Source organism: Andrographis paniculata, unplaced genomic scaffold, assembly GCF_009805555.1.
Source record: "Andrographis paniculata isolate CXL003 unplaced genomic scaffold, ASM980555v1 Contig53END, whole genome shotgun sequence".
Taxonomy (NCBI): Eukaryota; Viridiplantae; Streptophyta; class Magnoliopsida; order Lamiales; family Acanthaceae; genus Andrographis; species Andrographis paniculata.
Window position 1 is genome coordinate 384,013 of NW_026137588.1, and position 21,056 is coordinate 405,068.

The 21,056-nt window shown below is 27.7% G+C and overlaps 2 protein-coding genes across 5 annotated transcripts; both read left to right on the top strand.

Moving 5' to 3' along the window:
* The first annotated feature begins 200 nt into the window (after positions 1-200).
* LOC127255283 (uncharacterized) lies at positions 201-5,641 on the top strand. Of its 3 annotated transcripts, none has more exons than XM_051280762.1 (13): positions 201-392; positions 476-560; positions 705-807; positions 1,821-1,970; positions 2,779-2,910; positions 3,252-3,402; positions 3,482-3,520; positions 3,593-3,667; positions 3,787-3,846; positions 4,449-4,513; positions 5,234-5,324; positions 5,441-5,480; positions 5,590-5,641. In XM_051280762.1, exons 1-12 carry the CDS (start codon positions 297-299, stop codon positions 5,477-5,479), a joined length of 1,086 nt encoding a protein of 361 aa, XP_051136719.1. In that variant the 5' UTR covers positions 201-296; the 3' UTR covers position 5,480; positions 5,590-5,641. The 3 variants fall into 3 exon arrangements, with proteins under 3 accessions (XP_051136719.1, XP_051136720.1, XP_051136718.1); XM_051280763.1 differs by having other exon boundaries at positions 5,597-5,641; XM_051280761.1 differs by having other exon boundaries at positions 5,441-5,641.
* Positions 5,642-13,498: 7,857 nt separating this feature from the next.
* Positions 13,499-19,037, top strand: LOC127255285 (protein TIFY 6B). 2 transcript variants are annotated; one of them, XM_051280765.1, is made up of 7 exons: positions 13,499-13,768; positions 15,465-15,646; positions 15,752-15,936; positions 16,920-17,010; positions 17,277-17,550; positions 18,341-18,401; positions 18,736-19,037. In XM_051280765.1, exons 1-7 carry the CDS (start codon positions 13,705-13,707, stop codon positions 18,836-18,838), a joined length of 960 nt encoding a protein of 319 aa, XP_051136722.1. In that variant the 5' UTR covers positions 13,499-13,704; the 3' UTR covers positions 18,839-19,037. The 2 variants fall into 2 exon arrangements, with proteins under 2 accessions (XP_051136722.1, XP_051136723.1); XM_051280766.1 differs by lacking the exon at positions 13,499-13,768 and adding an exon at positions 14,254-14,391.
* Positions 19,038-21,056: the final 2,019 nt, after the last annotated feature.

The following is a 21,056-nucleotide window of genomic DNA, read 5'->3' on the forward strand; positions in this document are numbered from 1 at the left end:
TCCCAACTCAAAATACAAACTTCAAACAAACACATCTCAGTAGATTTAAAACGGCTAAATTTAACAAAATAGCAAAAAAAAATTACTATAAAATTAGGTGGACGAACTAAACACGAAAAAAGATAAGTGTTATGTAAAAGAATAATATTAAAATATTGATTTTTTAATTTTGTTAAAATTAATGAAGAATATGATGGAGCGGTCTGTCGAACACTGACTGCCCTTGACTGAGACACTGCGTGTGGTTCCCCTGCTTCAGGCTGCGTGGTTTCCCTGAGAGAAGCGCCGCCGCCGCCATGTCTGCGCCGTCGCTGTCCTCCCTCTCCTCCACACGCCAATTCGAGTTCCTCCACAGCCCTCGCCCGCTCTTGTCGCTCCCCCGCGCGTCGCCTGTAATTAATTATTCGGAAACCGTTCCTTCCCATACAGAGTATGTGATAGTTTGGAATTTCATTCTTGTTTTGTTCGATTGTAGGTATTTCCAAGGAATTCGAATCAGAATCGACCTTCGAGAGTGCTGTTAATCGCTGCTCAGTCTTCAATTTCGAGACGCTCCAATGGTAATTCACCGCAATGGCGGAAATGCTTTCCTTAAGATTTTGTTTTACCCTAAAAGTTACCTCTGGAATTGCAACATGTTATCGCTTTTTAAATGTTTGAATTTGATAATTCGTGCTGTTGCTACCTCGGCTTTTTTCTGGCAGAGATCAGCGGAAGCTATGCGCATGATCCGGAGCTTCGATCAGTGCTTGAACTTGCCACTGATTCTGAATTATATGAACTAGAAAGAATTTTGTATGGGCCAAGGTGATTTGTTTTTCGTTCAGTACTTCATTTAGCCAACTAGATTGGAACTTAGAATATAAGAATTGATAGGAGTGTGCAATACACTTTCTTTTAATGATTTACATGAATTTTTATAAACTTCGGGGTTGAAACTATTGATGCAAATCAATATAAGAAGCCAAATAAAATTACCAAATATTGAGGCATGCAAACATTGTAGTAAATGCAACTGAAATGGGCCAACAAACCGAAACTGAAATCAATTTTTTCAAGCTTGATTTCAGTTTCAATATTTTTCGAACTGTTAACCTCTGGTTTGAACTGGCAGTTCAACACTAATTTCATTTTTTATCAAGAAAATATTGAAACTTGGATCACGTCCACTGGATCGACGTTGTGTCTTTTTCTTATTCTCCTTAGTTGTTTAGGCTTTAGTAATGGAAAAAGAAGAAATAAAAAAGCAAGAATCGAAGAAAGAAGAGGGAAGACTCTCAATTGAATACACACCCACTGGACTTCTTTTTCCCCTTGTCATGAGCTACATTCTACATTACCATGTTTGTATGCTTTCCCCCTCTAATCCGAGATAGCCAGTAGTTGTAAAACTTTATGATTTTTACTTTTAGTTGAAGTTGTAAGGTTTACAGATAAAGTTATAGTTGAGAAAAAGTTGATTTCATAATTAACTACTGTGTTTGTTGTGGGTATTACAGAAATGTATTAGTATTTTATTAAAAATGTGTCATCTTAGTAGTTTTCATTTTTGTTGGAAATTCTTTGGTTGCTTCCCACTTGTAGTTGAAAATTGCTTTTTTCATGGTTAAAAATAAGTGAGTATATTGCAAACACACGATTCAATGGTTTTTTTTTTGGAAAATCATATTTACTTTTTTTCTTCTTTAAGAGTTTGCATATTGTTTCACACTAATTTATTCTGAGAGAACTTAGGATGACATGCATGCTCGCTTTGGGTGATCAATTGCACTTATTCTCCATTTCTTATGGTGCATGTGATGTTTTATGTGGGATTTCAGTTACTTCAGTCCCCTGTTGAAATCAATAGCACAAAGATCTGAAGATGATCATATTGTTATTGGAGAAGATATGGAACAGAGGGAAGATTTTATTTCAATGCTCGAATCGAGGTTTTTGTTTCTTGCAGCTGATGCCCGATCAACATTAAGGTTATCCTCCAACCTTTTTTCCTTGGTTTCCAGTAGTGTTTTCTAATACTGATCCACAATACTGGTAGGCTGCTGTAGTCTTTTAGTTAATTAATAGGACGTTCCAAGCTCGGCCTTCATATCTGGAAATTCAGAGATAACTGAGATTCTGAACTGGTTATCCAAATACACATCCTGATGGAAAGAAGTCAAATAAAAAACACCCAAAAGCCTCTTTAATTGACTCAATATATGGAGTATGTGTTTAACTGTTCTCTTTCCAATAGTTAAACTAAGTCAAATATGTTTTACTCAGGTTCTGCACTTACATCGTAATAGGATCCACCTCATCCTATCTAACCAAAAAGTATAACACATGGCATGTGAAATGCTTTGGGTAGGTTTTTCTTCCCCAAGCATGAGTAAGCGCATTCCATGAAAGCCCTGATTAATCAGAGGGCTTTGGTACTGGATTATACCATAAAAAGAAAAGAGTAGAAGAAGAGGAAGGAAGAGGAGGAGGAGAAGATGTCGATGTGATGACACACTTGCAGGCGGGGATAACTTTATCTTTGTGGTGTCTATGCCTTAATTCTTTTGCTTATTTCCTATTGAGTCTTTAGTTAGTACTGTTGTTTCCTATTAGTTCTTTTGTGTAGTTGTATATTCTAGTTTCAAAAAGGTTTAAGAGTCAGTTAACGTTTAGAAACTCTATCAAGAAACTATCAGTGTTGATGGCAACAGCTTAGCAATACCTAATGGGTCCCTCTGCATTTTTTATTTTTTTTAAGTTCTCTTCATCATATTATTTGTTTGATTTTTGTTGTAGGGGTTGGAGACCATCTTATAGAAATGTATTGCTTGAAGTTCGAAAAAAGTTAAAAATACCTTGTTCGGCCAAGTTGTCTTCCGAGGGTCTAGAAGTAGAGATTTTTCTCCATCTCTTGCAAGAGTACTCCAGGTAGAGAAATTCTTTGATCCTTCCACTTTCCCAATCAATAACCCTGTTGACGACTATTTGCTTATTTTATTTGCTACCAAGTTAAACCTCCATGGAAAGAGTTTTCAAGTATGCTCCAAACCAGCATAATATAATTGCAATTTGTTATAATGCTTTCAACTCATACATGCTTGGTGATCAACAATGAAATGTCAAAAACTTTCTTTTTTTTTCCCATCTTTTGCACATGAATGCGGAGTTTGTGACGCATGACTATATTCATTTAGTGCTTTTTCTACAAAGAATGCTCTCAAGGGCATGACACAGGATAGCTTACAGTTAATTATTAATTTTTTCCTTAGTGAAGAACCAGGAAATCTTTCAAGTTCTAAGAGTAGCTCAAAGTATTCCGAGGGATCTAACAACCTAGAACTTGGATTGAGTCAGTGGAAAGTACAAAAGCTCACAGCTCTACGTATTGGTGCTTCAGAGCTCCAATCAACATTACTAAAGGTATTGTGAATTATGTTTTCCTTTCTTATCTTGTTGGCTTCACTGGAATTACTTGTCGCCTAACTCTTTGTACTTGAAGGGCGGTGGGATCCTCACACTGGAGAAACTGTTGGTATCGGTAAGACACTTTTCGCTTCAGTGTTTTAAATTATTCATTTGCCTGTAGGTTCGACGTCCAAATTTTTTGCAGTTAGGTGAGAGATTATCAGGAAAAATGTTTACAGAAGCTGCTAAATATCAGATGAAGCAAGAACTTGTCAAAAAGGTTGTTTACTGAGATCTTTAAATTGAGATTATGAATTTTTGGGCCTGAATGGAAAGTTGCTACTCAATGTGACATTCTCATTGGTGACTTCTGAAATCATTTAATATAATGATTTTCAGGCTGGACACTTGGCGACTATCAACCTCGAATCTAGAGCAGCCATGATGGCTGCTAAACAGGTAACTATGTGTTAAATGATCCTTACACATCGATGTTCATTATATTCTTTCATTGTTGCCGTACTTATTATTTTTTTAAACTTTGGGTTCACTTCTACAGAATTTAATGACTTGAACTTTCCTTATTTGAGATTGGTTTGTTTATTAGTCGAGCCTGCTCAAATATAAGTTGAATACGTTGTTCAAATTTGGCTTATCAACTAATTTTCGCCTCATGCTTGACCATAAACACGTGGACACAGCAAGAAAGGAAAATAAAACTTATGTGGAAAAAGGGAAATGACTAAGACTTTACTTCATGAACAGAGTTCACGCTTATTCAGAAACTTCTCGAATTCAATATGTTTAAATTGTCGAAAAAGCTTTTATTAAGTTCGAATAAGATCAACCTAGCCGAACTCACAGACACATTCTGCTTACAACTCACATCAGAAAATTAAGAGAGACCTTGGCGGGCAATAGAAAAGCAGCTTCAATTAGTTTAATAAAGCTTGTAAAAAGAAGTTCGATTTGAGATAGTAATTTCTTTAATAGGGTTTGTGTAATTCTGGATGTGTTTTCATTATCGTATCACATGATTTCATTTTAAAAACATTTAACAGGGTTTGCGAGCTGCTGCCGCGCGATATCTGGGGCTTAGGAGCCTGACTCAATTACTTGGTCCCATGTAAGAAATACTCATTACTGAATTCCTATTTCATTTTTTCTCAAGCTCGTTAGTTTGGCAAATACAATATATAAATCCTTCATACTCACTTGAAATTGTCGTCACCTGTGTTTCGTTGGTAGCTACATACTTAGTCGTTGATTGCATTATAGTGGGTAACTTATTACAGTTTCATAGCAGGTTAAAAAGGAAAAAGCTTAGCAGCATGAACGAAATATAAATTTCATTAAGTCGCTGGTTTGTCACTTACCGACCAAATTAGCTTCTAGGAACCATATATGTGTATATATACATATATAAATATTATATAAATGTATGGCTAGATGTTTGCTGTTTGGTTGAAAGATCTGCCTATGGCATCTGATAATTATATATTGTTGAATTATTAAGAATGACAATGTGTTCAATTCTGAAGCAAATTCAGAGAATAATAAAATAGTATCATTAGTGTAATTGATTTTAATTATTTTCAATTCCATAATTGGTATGCTGCTAAAAGATATAAAAGTAATATGAAATCTCTGGCTTAATTCATCGAACCGACGAAAATAGTGCAGAACTAAAAAATCAAAAGGCAGTTGCTGCTTATGTTCAACACTTAATTCGAAGACATTGTGTATGTTCGATTTTCCATATCATAGGTGTTTAATTAGCAATAGCATGTTTCAATATTTCATCATGATACCTAAACCACTACAATACGATTCTTTTGTTGTTTAGGATGTGGGGCACGTTGTTGGCGGATATTGTCATTCAAATGCTCGGAACAGACTACGCTCGAATCTTGCGCGCCATATACGCATTTGCTCAGGTATGTGGCAATAAAGCTATTGCCCTCCAACTCTTACTTCCAATCCTTATCCATCTTGTAGTTCTTATTCTACTTCGACTTACCATTTTTACATTCGGATGATTCATCTTCTCCAGATTCGAATCTATCGGTCTCACAAGACAGCATCTACATGAGGTACATTCTCTGATCTTCGATTCTATGTACAGTTTTTAATGTCCCGTCTGGAATTTATGCTCGATAGGACAATCGATGCGATGTTTTTTGGTTTTATGCTTGTTTATAGTATGCAGGTTGTCCTTGTTAATTTTGGTTTGGAAGGGAAGCCAGCATGTTCATTAAGCATTTCTCAATTAGCAATTCTCCATAAATATTATTAGAAAAAATACAAATACACACATTAATATAATATATATATATATTATTCACTCATAAAAAATTAACAATTCAATACAAAATATATTTTTTTTTATATTAATAACATAATTTTCCATGTGCACTTATTTTTTTCGAGGGCGTTTTTTTACAGGTTTTTGTATGATTCAATATTTAATTTAATATTTCTTCCGTTCCAAAACAATAAGGACATTTTTAGAATGAACACGAGGATTAAGGAATAATAGTAGTATTATATTGATAGTAAGTGTAAAAGTGTTTTTAAAAGACTAAAATATTTTACTTTATGTAATTATTGTAAAAAAGTAGGGATAATTTATAAAAATGTGGGAGGGAGTTACCAAAATTGAAAATGAGACTATTGTTAATACTCCATAAACATTAGATATACTCCTTCCGTCCAGCATGAAAGTATATATATTTCTATCTTGGACGTCCAATTATAAAGTAATCATTTCATTAAATACCTCGTTTTTTTCACAAATATCCTACTTTACATCACATCGTTATGTTTATACCAAAAAAGTAAAGGCAAAAATGTCATTTCACTACTTTTACCTACACGCTATAATTAAAATACTATTATTCTTTAATTTTTGCGCCAAAAGTAAATGGATACTTTTAGCTTGGACGGAGGGAGTATAATATAATTAAATATATGTATACTACATTTAAGAGTTTAATATAATGTTAATAGTTTATATAAGTATAATTTGTGATATTTTATATATGAACCAAATAAATTTTTTATCTAATGAAATATATTTAACATTTTAAACTTATACAGTGGGTGTTTTTTTTTTTTTTTAATATTTTTAAGATGAAAATAATTATTGAATATATTATTTAAATATAAAATGAATAATTTTTAAAGGGACATTTACAAATTACATAACAAAAAGCTTCAAAATGAATAAACTAAATTATCTATGAATTTTATTTTTATTTTTTGTTTTATTTAACAATCACATGCATCTATATCTATTTTATTTATTTTTTGTGACACTTCTCTACATTTATTCATTTTTTATTTTAATATTCCAAGAGGATTAATTTTTTTATTATCATTTTTTAATAAAAAGGTACATGCATGCATCTTCCATTTTTCTCTCTATTAAAATATTAATGTATAGTTAGTTATAAGTCAAATAATCGATTACTTTTGATTGGAAAATAATATTTTATTAAAAGTATTAAAATTTTGCAAGTCAAATTACGTTTATTTAAATTAAACACAACAAAGGTCTTAAAGATTCCAAACCAATTTATTTATTGTATTTGATTGTATATATTAAATAAAAGTTGGTGCCATTATCTAAATAATAACTATATATATATATATATTTCATACATGATAAATAGTACGAATATTTGAACTAAAATAATCTTAAAAATACAATAGTTATTATTTGTAAAATGACTATAACTACTAGATCTAAAAAAAAAAAAAAAAAGTGAAAAAAATATTAATTGTAATATACATTGATAATGAAAGAAAACAAACATACATTTGCATTTCATTTTATAAGAAAAAGGCATGTTCTTGTGCTTTTATATTTTGATATTTTTAATTGTTTGACATTATATTTTATATATAAAATAAGAATATGGAGTGGCTGGAATGCTAATCCAATTACTTTTATTATTATATTATTTTGATTCAGTCAACCCGTATAATTAAGATATAAATTTTTGAGTTTGTTACTCAAAATTTATCTTTCTGACATAATTTTTTATACTTTACATTAAAATAAAAAGATAAAAACACTAAACAAACAAACCCTTTATTTGACAACAAATTTATAATTTTATATACACAAATATAATTGCTTGCAGCATTTTTTTTTTTGTATGACCCAAACACATGTAATATTTTCAAAATATGAAATAATTAATTATATTTAATGTCTATCCCACAGTTTATCACGTTCCATCACCCAAATAAAATATATATACATATATATACATTTCTCTTTCCATCACACCACCTCATTTCTAAATTATCCTACTTAATACTACTCATCTAAAAACCTGTGTTCAAAACAAATGTTGCACCTTGTTTGGAACGGAAAGAGTACAATACAAATATAAAATTGATGTTTGTCTTGATTATATGTATTGATTAAGTCAAATTAACATATTTGATCGAATAACCGTAGTAAAATATATTTAATAAATATAAATAAATTTGATTCAAAAGATATAAGTTGTGTTTTTTTAATGTTTAGAAAATTTTAGAATGTGTTTGTTTAGGAGGTTTCAGTTTTAAGTATGAGTTTTAAATAATAAGTTTTTTAATTTAAATAACAATGCAATATTAATATAATTATGCATTTGTATAATATTTTGAATATAAAATTTATTTACTTTATTATTTTAGTCCATCTAAAATCAATAGTTTCATTGTTGTCAATGATCATATTACTATAAACTATCTTAACTTTCATATTATCATTAAACAAACTTTATTATTTTTATACTTAAATTAAAGTGCGCATTCATAAAGTTAAAAAATAATAATAATTTAAATTTTGTATCGATGTAATATTAATATTTTTTAAATTTCGAACTTAAAAAAAAATGTTTTGTTAGGTTTTTAACTATTAGCTTTTTTTAAAAAAATAAAAAAGAAAAATTAATTTTTTTATTTTTATATTAAATTAAAATTTAATTTTACATTTAAAATAATACTCCATCCGTCACTTAACAATCTATCTATTTTTTCATTTTGGTCCGTCTTCATTTCATTTTTTAATAATTGTACTATCTACCTAACATTACAAATACCCTTCTAATTTACAATATATTACACAAATGTCATTACATTTATATCATACAATACTAATAGGGTTAATTTAGTCTTTTTACCTTTATTTCTACTTTATCTCAATATAATACTAATATTTCTAAAACTTCGTGCAAAAAGTAAATGGATATATAGATATGAGACGGAAGGAGTATATCAATATTTATTTAAATTAAATTAAATTAAATAATTATTTTAATTTAAAATATAAATATTCAAAATCCAGATTGACGTCGAAAATATTTGATTTGATATTTTTAAAATAAAAAAAATCATTATGCAACTATTGAAATACTCCCTCCGTCCTAGATATCATGTCCACATTGCCGTTTCTGTCCGTTTCACATACCATGTCACTTTTATTTTTTGAAAAATGATTAAATACTTTAATCTTATTTTAAAATTTTTAATTTTTATTAATTTTAATTAAACTAATTAGTTATTTTAATCTTAATTTATAATTATTTATATTATAGGATAATTATTTTCACTAATACATTCTTAATTATCTACTACTTACACCCCTCCTAAAATACCGTGTCTACAGTGTAGCAGACACGGTATCTAGGATGGAGGGAGTAGTTTTAAATATAATATTTTCTCCGTCCGGCTAGAAAGTATATATATTTCTATTATGAGACGTCCAATTATAAAGTAAACATTTCATTAAAAAATATTACATATATTTTCTCCGTCCGGCTCAAAATTATATTTCTATGATGAGACGTGCAATTATATATTTCTTTTTCATATATATCTTTATTTTATATTACATCATTATTTTTACATAAAAAAAATATTGGCAAAAATGTAATTACCAATTAAATATTATTTGTAAATATTTTTACATAAAAAAATATGGGCAAAAATGTAATTACCAATTAAATATTATTTGTAAATATTTTACAAATTAAAATAATATATTGTTATTAAAATAAATAAATTATAAGTGAATGGTCGTAAATAGCCTCAGTAGTTAAGCCTTACAGACATATAAAGCGTTTCTTTACGATTACGGACAAATTAGTGAAGGCAAGGCTGTGATTCGCTTGTACGTCACGGACCAATAGAAATTGGACACGAAGGCGACTGGCGGTGCACCTTGATGTGACGCTATCAAACACGCAAATTTGCACGAGGTTCGTCACGTGGAACTTAAACCCGCTTATTTAATTCGTGGGCTCACGTGCTGCTTCCGTGTCACATTTATTGATTTTTTCATTGCTCCAAAAATAGCATCATTTCGATTTTTTTGTTTGTTTCTTTATTTTATATTCAATTTTTATTATTTATAAATTATTTATTTTCAAATATCAATTCAAATATATTTTTTCATACCCAAAAAAGTATATATATATATATGTATATTTTTTTATTCAAAAAAAAATAGTCATTTTTTAAATAATTGTACTGCATATTTTATATTTCTTCCGTCTCGGTGCAAAATTGTCGTTTACTTTTTGCACGTAGATTTTTGAATATTAGTATTATAATATATTATTGTGAAAAAGACAAAAAACCCCTATCAGTATTGTGTAATATAAAAGTAATGACATTTGTGTAATATAGTGTAAGTTGGAATGATATTTTTTATATTAGGTAGGTATTTTAATTACTAAATTAGGAAATGATAAACTTGTTTTGAGACGGACAAAAATAAAAAATGACAATCTTTCAATTGGACGGAAGGAGTATTAATTTTTTTTTTTTTACAATTTATAATAAATTACATAAATATTACTCCCTCCGTCCCAAAAAAAATGTCTTATTGAGAGTTGGTACGAAAATTAAGGTATAATAGTATTTAATTGAAAGTGGGTATAAAGTAGAATGTAAATGACTAAAATGTCTTTGCTTTAAAGAGTATGTTAAAGTAATAATTAGGGATAGTATGAAAAAGTATGAATAATTTTGTAATAAAGTGGGGACCACGGCTACTAAATAAGGAAACAAGACAATTGTTTTGGGACGGACGAAAATGAAAAAACAAAAGACAAATCTTTTGGGACGGAGGGAGTATTATTTTTATATTAAACAATGGTCTGTTTTGTTAGCTAAAAAAATAAATATATTTTTTTCTCTCACAAAATGTCACTTAAATATAAATATAATATTCGTTTTGTCTCAACTTTTATATGTTAATTTAAATACAAAGAATTAAGTAAAATATAATTAATAAGAAATTTTAAAATGTATTAATAAATATAATTATGATATAATAAAAAATAATGATAAATTAAAAGTAAGATAACTAAATAATTTAATTAAAATTATAAAATATATAAATTATAAAATTTTAAATGTAACTAAAGTTTATAATTATATATATATTTTTAAAATATATATATTATAAGAAACATACCAAGTGGAAAAAATAAGTAAATAATTTATTTAGAAGAGAGAGTGTACTAATATTAAAAAATCTATTTATAAAAAACAATACGAAATAGTAGTTAATTTTATTATTTTTATATTATATTAAAATTTAAAATATTATATTAATATCTATTTGTATCAAATCAAATAATTAACTACATATTTAAATAAAACAAATCTATTATTTATAGTATGAGATTATATTTTGATGAATAAAAATGATGATAAATCACATGGATTATAAATAGAAAATATTTATTTACGTAGAACAACTCTTAATAACATAGTATATTTATCATTTAAACTCCACCAACAAATATATAATTTATTTGGTTTGCATTTTCATTTAGTAGTTTTTAATAAAAATAGAACATTAGAAAATAGAGCATAGGGAGTATTATTTTTATTGATAAAATAGTACATAAAAGTATTCATTCTATTTGAATTAAATATATTTATTTTGTCATTTTTGCCTGTTCAAATCAAATGTATCAGTTTTTTTAAAAAATAAAAAAAAAATCTTTAAATTAAATATTAAAATACTTCTTGATTTATTATCCTTTTTTTTTTTTTATTTTACTAATGTCAATGGTATAATAAATTTTACACTAATCTATTATACTAACTTCTTCCGGCTCTAAGGATCTCATTTACTTTTTGTTTTTCTTTATTGATCTTTAATATTAATTATTATATCAAAACGTAGTACAAATTAAGAAACAAAATACAAAAATACTTTTATTATTGTCTTATAATACAAATAGAATGACATTTGTAAAAAAAAAAATTATATAAATATAAAAATATTTTTAATATTAAATATAATGACACAAAAGATAAATATGACCTTAGAGACGAATGGAGGAAGTACTGCGTTTCTATAAAATAGCTAATATACTTGAAATTTGCGTGCAAAAGTCAAGTAAGTTCATTCAACTTGAATCGAAAAAAGTATAATTTAAACAAATATTAAAAATTAAAGACAAATAAAAAAAAATCGTAGATTGTAAGTGGTTTGTCATTTGTGACTTTGTGATTATGTTTTTTGATTGTTTGATTTTAATTTGAATTTTGATTCAAAAGGTATTTTAATATTATATTTTGTAAAAGAAAATAATATATTTTCATTAATAATGGAATAGGTAAATAGTGATAATTTATCGTTGAAACATAAATTAAACACACCTTCCTATGTTTTAAACATACATACTTTGTTTAGATAGATAATTTTGAAGACTTTTAGTTTTGAAATTTTAGTTATTGGTAAAAAAATTGATATATAATTTAATATTTTGTAAAAAAAAATATATTTAATACGATGTATTTTAACAAATCCAATAATATCAAAGTTTTTAAAATTATTGTGTGAAGGGTCACAATTATTTAGATCAATACTATTATATCAAATTAAAATAAAAAACTCTCCGATCAAAAAAAAATAAAAAACTCCGTTTAGACAATTTTAGAAAGTATTTTTTTAAAAAATAGAAATTGTTTGGGTAATAAAAAAAAATAAAGAATCTATGTTATACTAGCATTTTAGATAGTGTAAATTAATAAGTTATTAATAATAAATTATAATATTATTTTTTATATCAATAATATTGTTGGTATTTTAAATATTTTAACATTATATTTCAATAAAATATATACAATATCAATATTATTTTGTAGATATATAATATAAAAAAATAAAAAATATATATTTATTGCTTTATAATTAACTTAAAACCCATTTTATAAAAAATGAAAAAATTTAATATAGATAAAAATATTTATTTATTAAGAAGATAGAATTTAAAAGTTTGACATGAATCCCATACGTAAATATCAGAAATTTAATTAAATTAATTTATATTAATTAAACAGATGTAAAATGAATAAATTTTAAAAACAGATCATCCTTTATGAAAAAAAATAAAATTATGAAAAAGAGGGAGTACTAATTTTTTGAAAAAACTATTACTAAATAATTAATTTTTTTGTCTGCGTTACCGTAGACACGAGAATTTAGGAGGAGTATAATTAGTAAATAATTAAAAATATATTAGTGAAAATGATTATCGTATAATAAAAATAATTATAGATTAAGATTAAAATAATTGATTACTATAATTAAAATTAAAAAAAATTATAAATTAAATTTTAAAAAATAAGATTAAAGTATATAATTATTTAAAAAAAAAAGAAAATGACAAAATAAGTGAAATTAACAGAAATGAAAAGATGGACATGAGAAGTGAGACGAAGGAAATATTATTTTTTTGTTAAAATTTTTAAAATTATCTATATAAATAGATTCAAAAGTTTTTACAGATGAAAAGAAAAAAAAAAGCTACTGTTTAAAGAAAAATAAAAATAAAATTATTTCGGGGTACAAAAAGTACATTTGAATAAACAATATATTAAAAAAATAAAACAAACAAACAAACAGGCGTTATATTCACGGCTTTAGTTGACAGAGTGGACACGAGAAAACTGTTTTCATTTAAATAATAAAAAGTAGTCACATCACATTATAATAATTTTCATTTTTTATTTAATGGATAATAATTAATTAATATTCTAATTTTATATATATCTGTGTGTATTTCACGCGCCTTCTCTCTCTCTTCAAATCTCACATTTCTCTCTCTCTCTCTCACTCACCACAATTCAAGCTGAGCAGCAGAAGCTGTTTCTCTCCGATCTGCTCGAAATCCAATTCTCCATTAATTCCGTCTTCTCCAATTCAATCATCTCCGCAGTTCGATTGGCTTTTTGGTTGTGTCAATTGGCGCTGTTGTTCTTTATCATTATTCGGTATTTGTTGAGCTGCAGAAGATGGAGAGGGATTTCTTCGGCTTGGCGGTGAAGCAGGAGGCGCCTGAAGAGCCTATTGACGCTGGTAATTACATACATTTCAATTCATTACTTGTTTAATTTTTTCACTTTTGGTTAATTCTTCTTCTACGAAGAGGATAATCTCTATAATTAGCTTAATATGTTGTTAATTGCCAGAGATTTTTTTTTAATCGGTTCAAGTTTGGACAAATTGTTCTGTTTCATGACTTGTTTTAGACGTTTCGGTAGATTTTACAAGTTTTTGGTTTGGATTTTTCGTTTCACTCACTCAAACAATCATTCCGTAGCTCAAAGCAAAAATGGAAAAAAAAAAAAAATGAAAAAAAAAAAAAATCCTCCATTGATGAATTTCGTTTAATGCTTTGTGAAGGCTGAAAATGACGTTTATTAATTGTTTATTTCTCTAAATTTATAAATCACAAATCACAATCACCAGCTGTCGGCTTGAGCTACAATCCGTATGCATCTGTGTTTTTTATTTTATTTTATTTTTATATATATTCACATTATTATTATTATTGTATTTGTACATTACTTTATTCTTCTTGAATGCTGATTTGAATTGTTCACGTTTATTGTACACATTACTTTACTTATTTTGTTCCCACTGGCGTATGCTTCAAGGCTTGCAATGACTTATTATTCTATTCCAATTTCTCGTTTCTTGTGAGTGTTAGATTGTAGCATTGTACACATGCCAACATGCATCCCCAGATCCTCCATTATTTTTATCTATTTGCTTTTTATTAAAGCCTTAAAGCAAGCATTTCTTTAAGTTTAAATGAGCTGTGGTGCTTGTACCCTCCAAGGAGTCATCTCCACATTCCAAAATTTTTAATTCTGATGCCTACAAAAAAGAGATGAATAAATTATTCTAGTGATGCCTGCACCAGGGTTCTTATGTATATATAATATATATTTATATTTTTTAATTTCTAATTACAAGTAGCGCTAATAATTTTTAATTTGTTTTGACTGTGCTGAGATTCCTTTATATTCTTGACGTGTTTCCTTTTATTGTTTATAATATTTTTTAAAATGTTTACTCATTGAGCTGTTAATTGCTGCGATTTCAATAATAAATAATCTGCGATGCTATTATCTTTTTCATATTTAGATTATGAAATATTTAAAAACAACCCTGGTGTAGGCATCATCAGAATATTTTATTCTTCTGTTTTCTAGGTATAATTAAAGAGTTTGTTTGGTTTTGATGTAATATTTCGTTAAAGGAAATAAGTTATTTTTATAGGAACTTGAACTAAATAATAATTTTTGATTAACTCTAGTTTATATAAGTAAATAAAATGATGCAAGACTGTCATTTAATATAATATTAGAGCTGAAAATTTCCGTGTTTGAATACCACTGCTCTTATTTACCGGTAATAATTTTGGTTTGAAAAGAACAAAGTATTGATAGTTATTATAAAACAGAGTTCAATTTACATTTGTGGGTATATATATATAGTTCTTGTAATTCTACAAAACAAAGGGGCTATTTGACAGTTTTGCCTCAAGATTTTATTTTTATTTTTATTTTTTAAAAAAAACTTCTCCATTTCACACAGTTTGACATTCTGCATGGCAGATTTATGAAACTAATTTTTACCAAATTAACTATTTAGTAGTTAATAATTAGGTAATTGGCATATGAAATGAGTTGATAGTATAAACAAAGGGTCGTGGCCTCTGACATTGATTGTCATACATGTAACAAAAAGTCATGTGATTCTCCAGCTCCATTGAGAAGTTCAGCAATGCATTGGCCATTTTCGAGCAAGGGTTCATCAGTTCCTCAGCTCTTATCCTTCGATGGTGCTGGCACTCAAGATACTAGTTTTGATTCATCAACTGGATTGGTGAGCTTAGCATCAGCTGAAACATTCGACTCTGATCACAGGCCGTATACATTTACTCAGGTTAATTGCTTTTATTTGACTTTGGAATACTTATTTCATTCTCTGTATTGAAGCATTTAGGCATTATAAAGTGTATCCCTCACTGTTTCTTTGTTTGGATTTCAGAAAAGTGTTGGTTTTGAGAAGCAAGGTGGAGTTCCTTTTGCTGCGACAACTTATCCTTCGAAGCCTAATCATTGTGTTGTCACTGGTCAAACGAATCTGGCAATCTCGCCGGTTGTCGGGGTTCCACTGTCGAATCCTGTCATAGCTATGGGAAGCAGCCCAGTGGTGGGAACTACTGACTTAAGGTATAAAAACTTGCCTCATTACAAAATCCCTACCTAAGGCTGGCATTGGATGGTCACTTACCCGAACGTTTTTATTTATGTCTAATTCTTCTAAGCTCGAACACACTACCTCTGTTTTGTGAAACACTATGAACGAAAAATAGTAGGGATCTGGACATGGGATCGTGTGATATAAAGTTGAAGAATCATTTCATAAAAAGTTAAAGAGAAAGATATAATTTTGATCTTGTATGCATTGTTATTTTGGATTTTTATGTGGACATATATGAAAATGACATTGTATTCCACACATTGCCACTCTAATGGTTCTATACACGCACGAGTTTCACAAGTGCTTTATGGATTATCCACGTGTCATTTTGATCTTGTACACATTGCTATTTTGGTTTTTTTTTTTTTTTTTTTTTTTTTTTATGCGGACATATATGAAAATGACCTTTTATTTCACACATTGTCAATTTGTCACTTTAATGGTTCTATACACGCATGTGTTTCATGTCTCTTTAATGCTTCACACATTGTCGATTTGTCACTTCTATGAAAATGACCTTTTATTTCACACATTGTCCATTTGTCACTTTAATGGTTCTATATACCTACGTGTTTCATGTCACTTTAATGGTTCTATATATGCACGTGTTTCACAAGTGGATTGTGGATCCACGTGTCATTTTGATCTTGTACCCATTGTTATTTTGGTTTTCCTGTGTGGAAATATATGAAGAAAATGACTTTTTATTTCACACATTATCACTTTAATGATCCTATATACGCACATATTTTACGAGTGAATTGTGGTTTATCCACGTGTCATTTTTCCGAAGCATATGAGTATGACATGTAAGCGTAGGATTATTATAGCTACGGTGATACTTGTTAATATAAAAAAATAAAAATAAAATGATAGAGTTGTATCATTTGATACTTGTTAATATATAATTATGTCAAACATTTGGATTGATTCTAATGCTTCTCTTGTGCAGAAATGCTTCCAAAACTGCCGGTGGTTCTTCTCAGCTAACCATATTCTACAATGGCACGGTGTGTGTCTACGACAGCATTTCACCCGAGAAGGTGCATCACTTTACTATGATACCTTAAAATAATCTTTGGTTCTCTTTTTTCGCAATTCCATACATTCTTGAAATCGAAACTTGACTTAGTTTTTATAGTTCTATATACTTACATGTATCGTCAGGGGTCCATATATATTAAGGTTCATGGATTTGTTATTAAGTCCTACTTTATTGTTGTTTCGTGCGAAAATATCTCTTTAAAAAAAAAAAAAGAACTACTCGCCATCAAAATGATTGAATGTATAATTATTTGTTCAAGTTCAGGCTCAGGCTATAATGCTGTTGGCCGGAAATGGACCAACTATCACATCTCCAGCAGCTCCCGTCCAAGCACCATTTCCATGGTCATCGATTTCTGATGCATTTGTGAGCCAGCCTTACAGCACTTCACCGCATCATTTAAGCCCTGTCCTGGTTTCTTCCCCCAGTGTCTCTCAATTTGCTACCTGGTCTGGAGCCAACAATGATAAGGTTGTCTCGTCTTCAAAAGCTTCTGAGCCTGCCCCTATGGTCGGACACACCACTTTCATCTCTTCGGGTACTACTTCTTGATATTCTCACAACATATTACTTGGATTGCTATAGTCATATGTGAGGAGGATTAAGGATTTAGGATTTTATTACATTTGTTTGTTTAAGTGTCTTGGTTATAAATATGGGGCCGGGATCCTCAGCCCCAAACGCTTCCCAGCCCCCGGCCCAACACTCAGAATTTATACATATACTTTTTTGTATGTATAGCTATTGAGTGTAGGACTCGTGGACTGAATGGCAGTTTGGAGCCTGAGGATCCTGTCCATAAATTCGGCATTATTAACATCGAAAAATATATGAGATGAAAATTATAATAGGAGAATATGTTTACCGTTGATAGTAAACAAGGACATTGTAGTGTGATTAATTACATTCGGTCTTACCGAATGCTTAAAAATTAATTATATATTTTTATATTAATTATATTACTCCTTAGTTTACATATTTCGATTTTCGTCTATCCAATTCAAGATTTATATTTCCCTTTTTTTTTTTTAGCAACTGTGGATTCTACTACTAACTATTCTATTATAGTCGGACGAAGAGAATATTTAGATTACATTGATTATCGTTAATGTGCTTTTATTCAATCCATTTTACAAATTGATAGTACAATTTTTCAAAACCGTATGGCTTTATTTACTTAAGTTGTGCATTTATATTTTGTGTAAAAAAAATAAATTATTTTTTAACAGACAATTAAGGTGATTGCATGGTTAAAAAAATAAAAAATAAATCGAGCCTAAGTGTATTTAAATTGGCGCATAATTCTCACTTATTGTTGTTGCTTTTAGGTACCGTACCACAGTCGCGTAGAAGATCCCTTGCCCGATTTTTGGAGAAGCGCAAGGAGAGGTACGTAAATTGTGCCCGGTTTCAATGCCTTAGATGCATTTCCAATACTTTCTTGATTTTATTTAAGTCGAATTGTATAATCTACTTAATTTTAAATATAACAAAAATATGTCACGACTACAAAATTTCTCAGCATATTTATAAAATTAAGAAAGTATTTCAACGTCAATCATTTATGATTTTACTAAGCACCTAAACATACCTTTCATATGATTTTACTCGTAAATATTTTTTACTTTAATTTTTACAGCTGATATTAACTTGATGTGGCATGTACATGTCTATGTAACTCATTATATCTTATCATCTAACAAAGTATTTGATTCGACCGTAGGGTAACGGGTGTATTGCCGTATGCTGAAGAGAAATCTGCGGATTGCAATACAGCGGCAGGAGGCTCGTCGGGGCCTCGTCCGGTCGTGCCGGCAGTCATCTAATCTCCATGAATAGGAATTTTCACAAGCTCATATATAAGGTAATCTCCATGAGTAGGAAATTTCATGAGATCATATATATATATATAAAAGGTGCTTGCAATGACACAAATTGATAATTTGTTGAAAATTAGGGCATTTATCAAAATTATGAAATGTGTACATTGCTATTATTAATTAAATTTAATTTTTGATTGTTGCTTTTGTCAGTGTTATATATATATATATATATATACTCCATCCCAATCGAAATGGTCCTTTTGAAATAGATTAAAATAATAATAACCTTTTGTAATAGATTAAAATAATAATAACTTTATTAATTAATAGAAATATGTAAAAGATTTTAATATCTTTGTCCACTTTATGTATCCTATAATTGTAAGAAGTTAAAATGTCTTATTATAGGAGCCAATAGAAAGAAAATTTTTTTGTCACTATTCAAACATTATCATTAAAAAATTTATACTTCATCCGTCTCAGTGTTATTGTACTTTATATTAAATATATTTTTATATTTGAATAATTTACTCTATAATTTACGAGTATTAGAATTTTGTTTTATCTCACAAAGATTATATTGAATATTGAATATTTATTATTTTAAATATGATATTATCTTCATCCGGTTCCCATTTATTTTTTTAGCAGGTAGATATTTGAATATTAATTATTATATCAAAATATAATACAAATTAAGGAGAAAAAAAAAGACAAAAATATGTTTTATAATACTATAATGATATTTGTAAAAAAAATAATACAAATATATGAATATTTTTTATGTTAATACAAATATAAATTTTAGAGGCGAATGGAGACTGTATACATTTTGAAACTTTCAAAATTTTTTTAAAAAAATCCAAAGAAATATATATATATATATATATTAAAAACGGTCTTGGTGAACAAGGCATAATATTTTCCTCAATACACTCAAACAAATTTACATTTTCATTTAATATTAACAAACAAGAAATTTTATGTGTCCATATGAATAATTTTTTTACAAAAGACGGTTTTTAATATATATATTATTTATATTTTATTTTTTAACAAAAATAATAATTCAATACAAATATTAGTTACAATTTTTCATACTTCATATTTTTAAAAAATATTTAAAACTAAAATACTAACAAAACTCAATTTTCAATCAAAACATATCAAGATTTCATTTAAATAGAAGTTTGTAAGTTTCAAAATTTTTAATAATTTTGAAAACAGTAAAAATTAAGCATTTGATTCGAGATCCCTATTTAAAAATTTTTAATGTGTTTCTTTCTTTTCTTGAAAGAATTATTATTGATGAATATTATAAAATTTTTAAAAATGTATGAATAGAGCTATATATATTACATAAAATTCTATTTTAATCTAAACTTTTATTATTATCAAATATCAAATCCAAATACAAACCTTAAATAAAACAATTAGGAGTGAGTCGGTTCAAATCGAAAAATTCATTTTTTTTTTTTTGTTTGGACTGTTTTGTTAATTAGTTCGGTTTGGTCCAAAACCAAATTTTGATTAATAAAAAAAAAAAAAATCAAACTTTTAAAAATAATAAAATATTATATATTAATAAATAATACTATATAATTTTGTGTGTTAGTATTTGATTATGTGTAAAATATATATTAATAAATAAAAGTTCGGTTTATTCGATTTTAAACCGAACCGAATTAGTTTGGTTTGGTTTATTTGGTTTTAAAAAAATTTGATCCGATTTCGATTTCTATTTTTATAAATTGAAAATTGATAGTTTTGAAAGTTCAGTTCGATTTGAATCGAGCCGTGCACGCCCCTGAAAATAATAGAGGGGGTGTCTTTTCTAGAACTTATTTTTGATTTATTACTCTTATAAATTATTATATTAAACTATTCCATTATTTAAATTAAAAAAAATATCTTTGAATTTGTATTAAAAAAATTGATTTAAATTTACTTTCTCCGTCGGCATTTCAAAGGGACTTTGAAATATTGTAATAGATTAAAAAATAACAAGTGTGTAAAGAATTTTTGATATTTTTGTCTTTTAATTTTTATGTATAAATTTATTGTATATATATATATATGATGATATATTTGTAATAGGGAGGAATTTCAACATGGCTATGTTAAAAAGAAGTACTATTATTTTTCATTTCAATTTAAAATATCTTTTTTATCATTTTTGATAAGACACATTTAAAAGTATTTTTTTTTTTTTAAATTACAA

Bases quoted from the DNA above. Each gene is read 5' to 3' on its own strand.
- LOC127255285 (XM_051280765.1), top strand. From the start codon at position 13,705: ATGGAGAGGGATTTCTTCGGCTTGGCGGTGAAGCAGGAGGCGCCTGAA. The intron at 15,647-15,751 runs GTTAATTGCTTT...TTTGGATTTCAG, and splicing joins GGCCGTATACATTTACTCAG to AAAAGTGTTGGTTTTGAGAA. The intron at 18,402-18,735 runs GTACGTAAATTG...ATTCGACCGTAG, and splicing joins TTGGAGAAGCGCAAGGAGAG to GGTAACGGGTGTATTGCCGT.
- LOC127255283 (XM_051280761.1), top strand. From the start codon at position 297: ATGTCTGCGCCGTCGCTGTCCTCCCTCTCCTCCACACGCCAATTCGAG. The intron at 561-704 runs GTAATTCACCGC...TTTTTCTGGCAG, and splicing joins AATTTCGAGACGCTCCAATG to AGATCAGCGGAAGCTATGCG. The intron at 3,521-3,592 runs GTAAGACACTTT...AATTTTTTGCAG, and splicing joins TGGAGAAACTGTTGGTATCG to TTAGGTGAGAGATTATCAGG.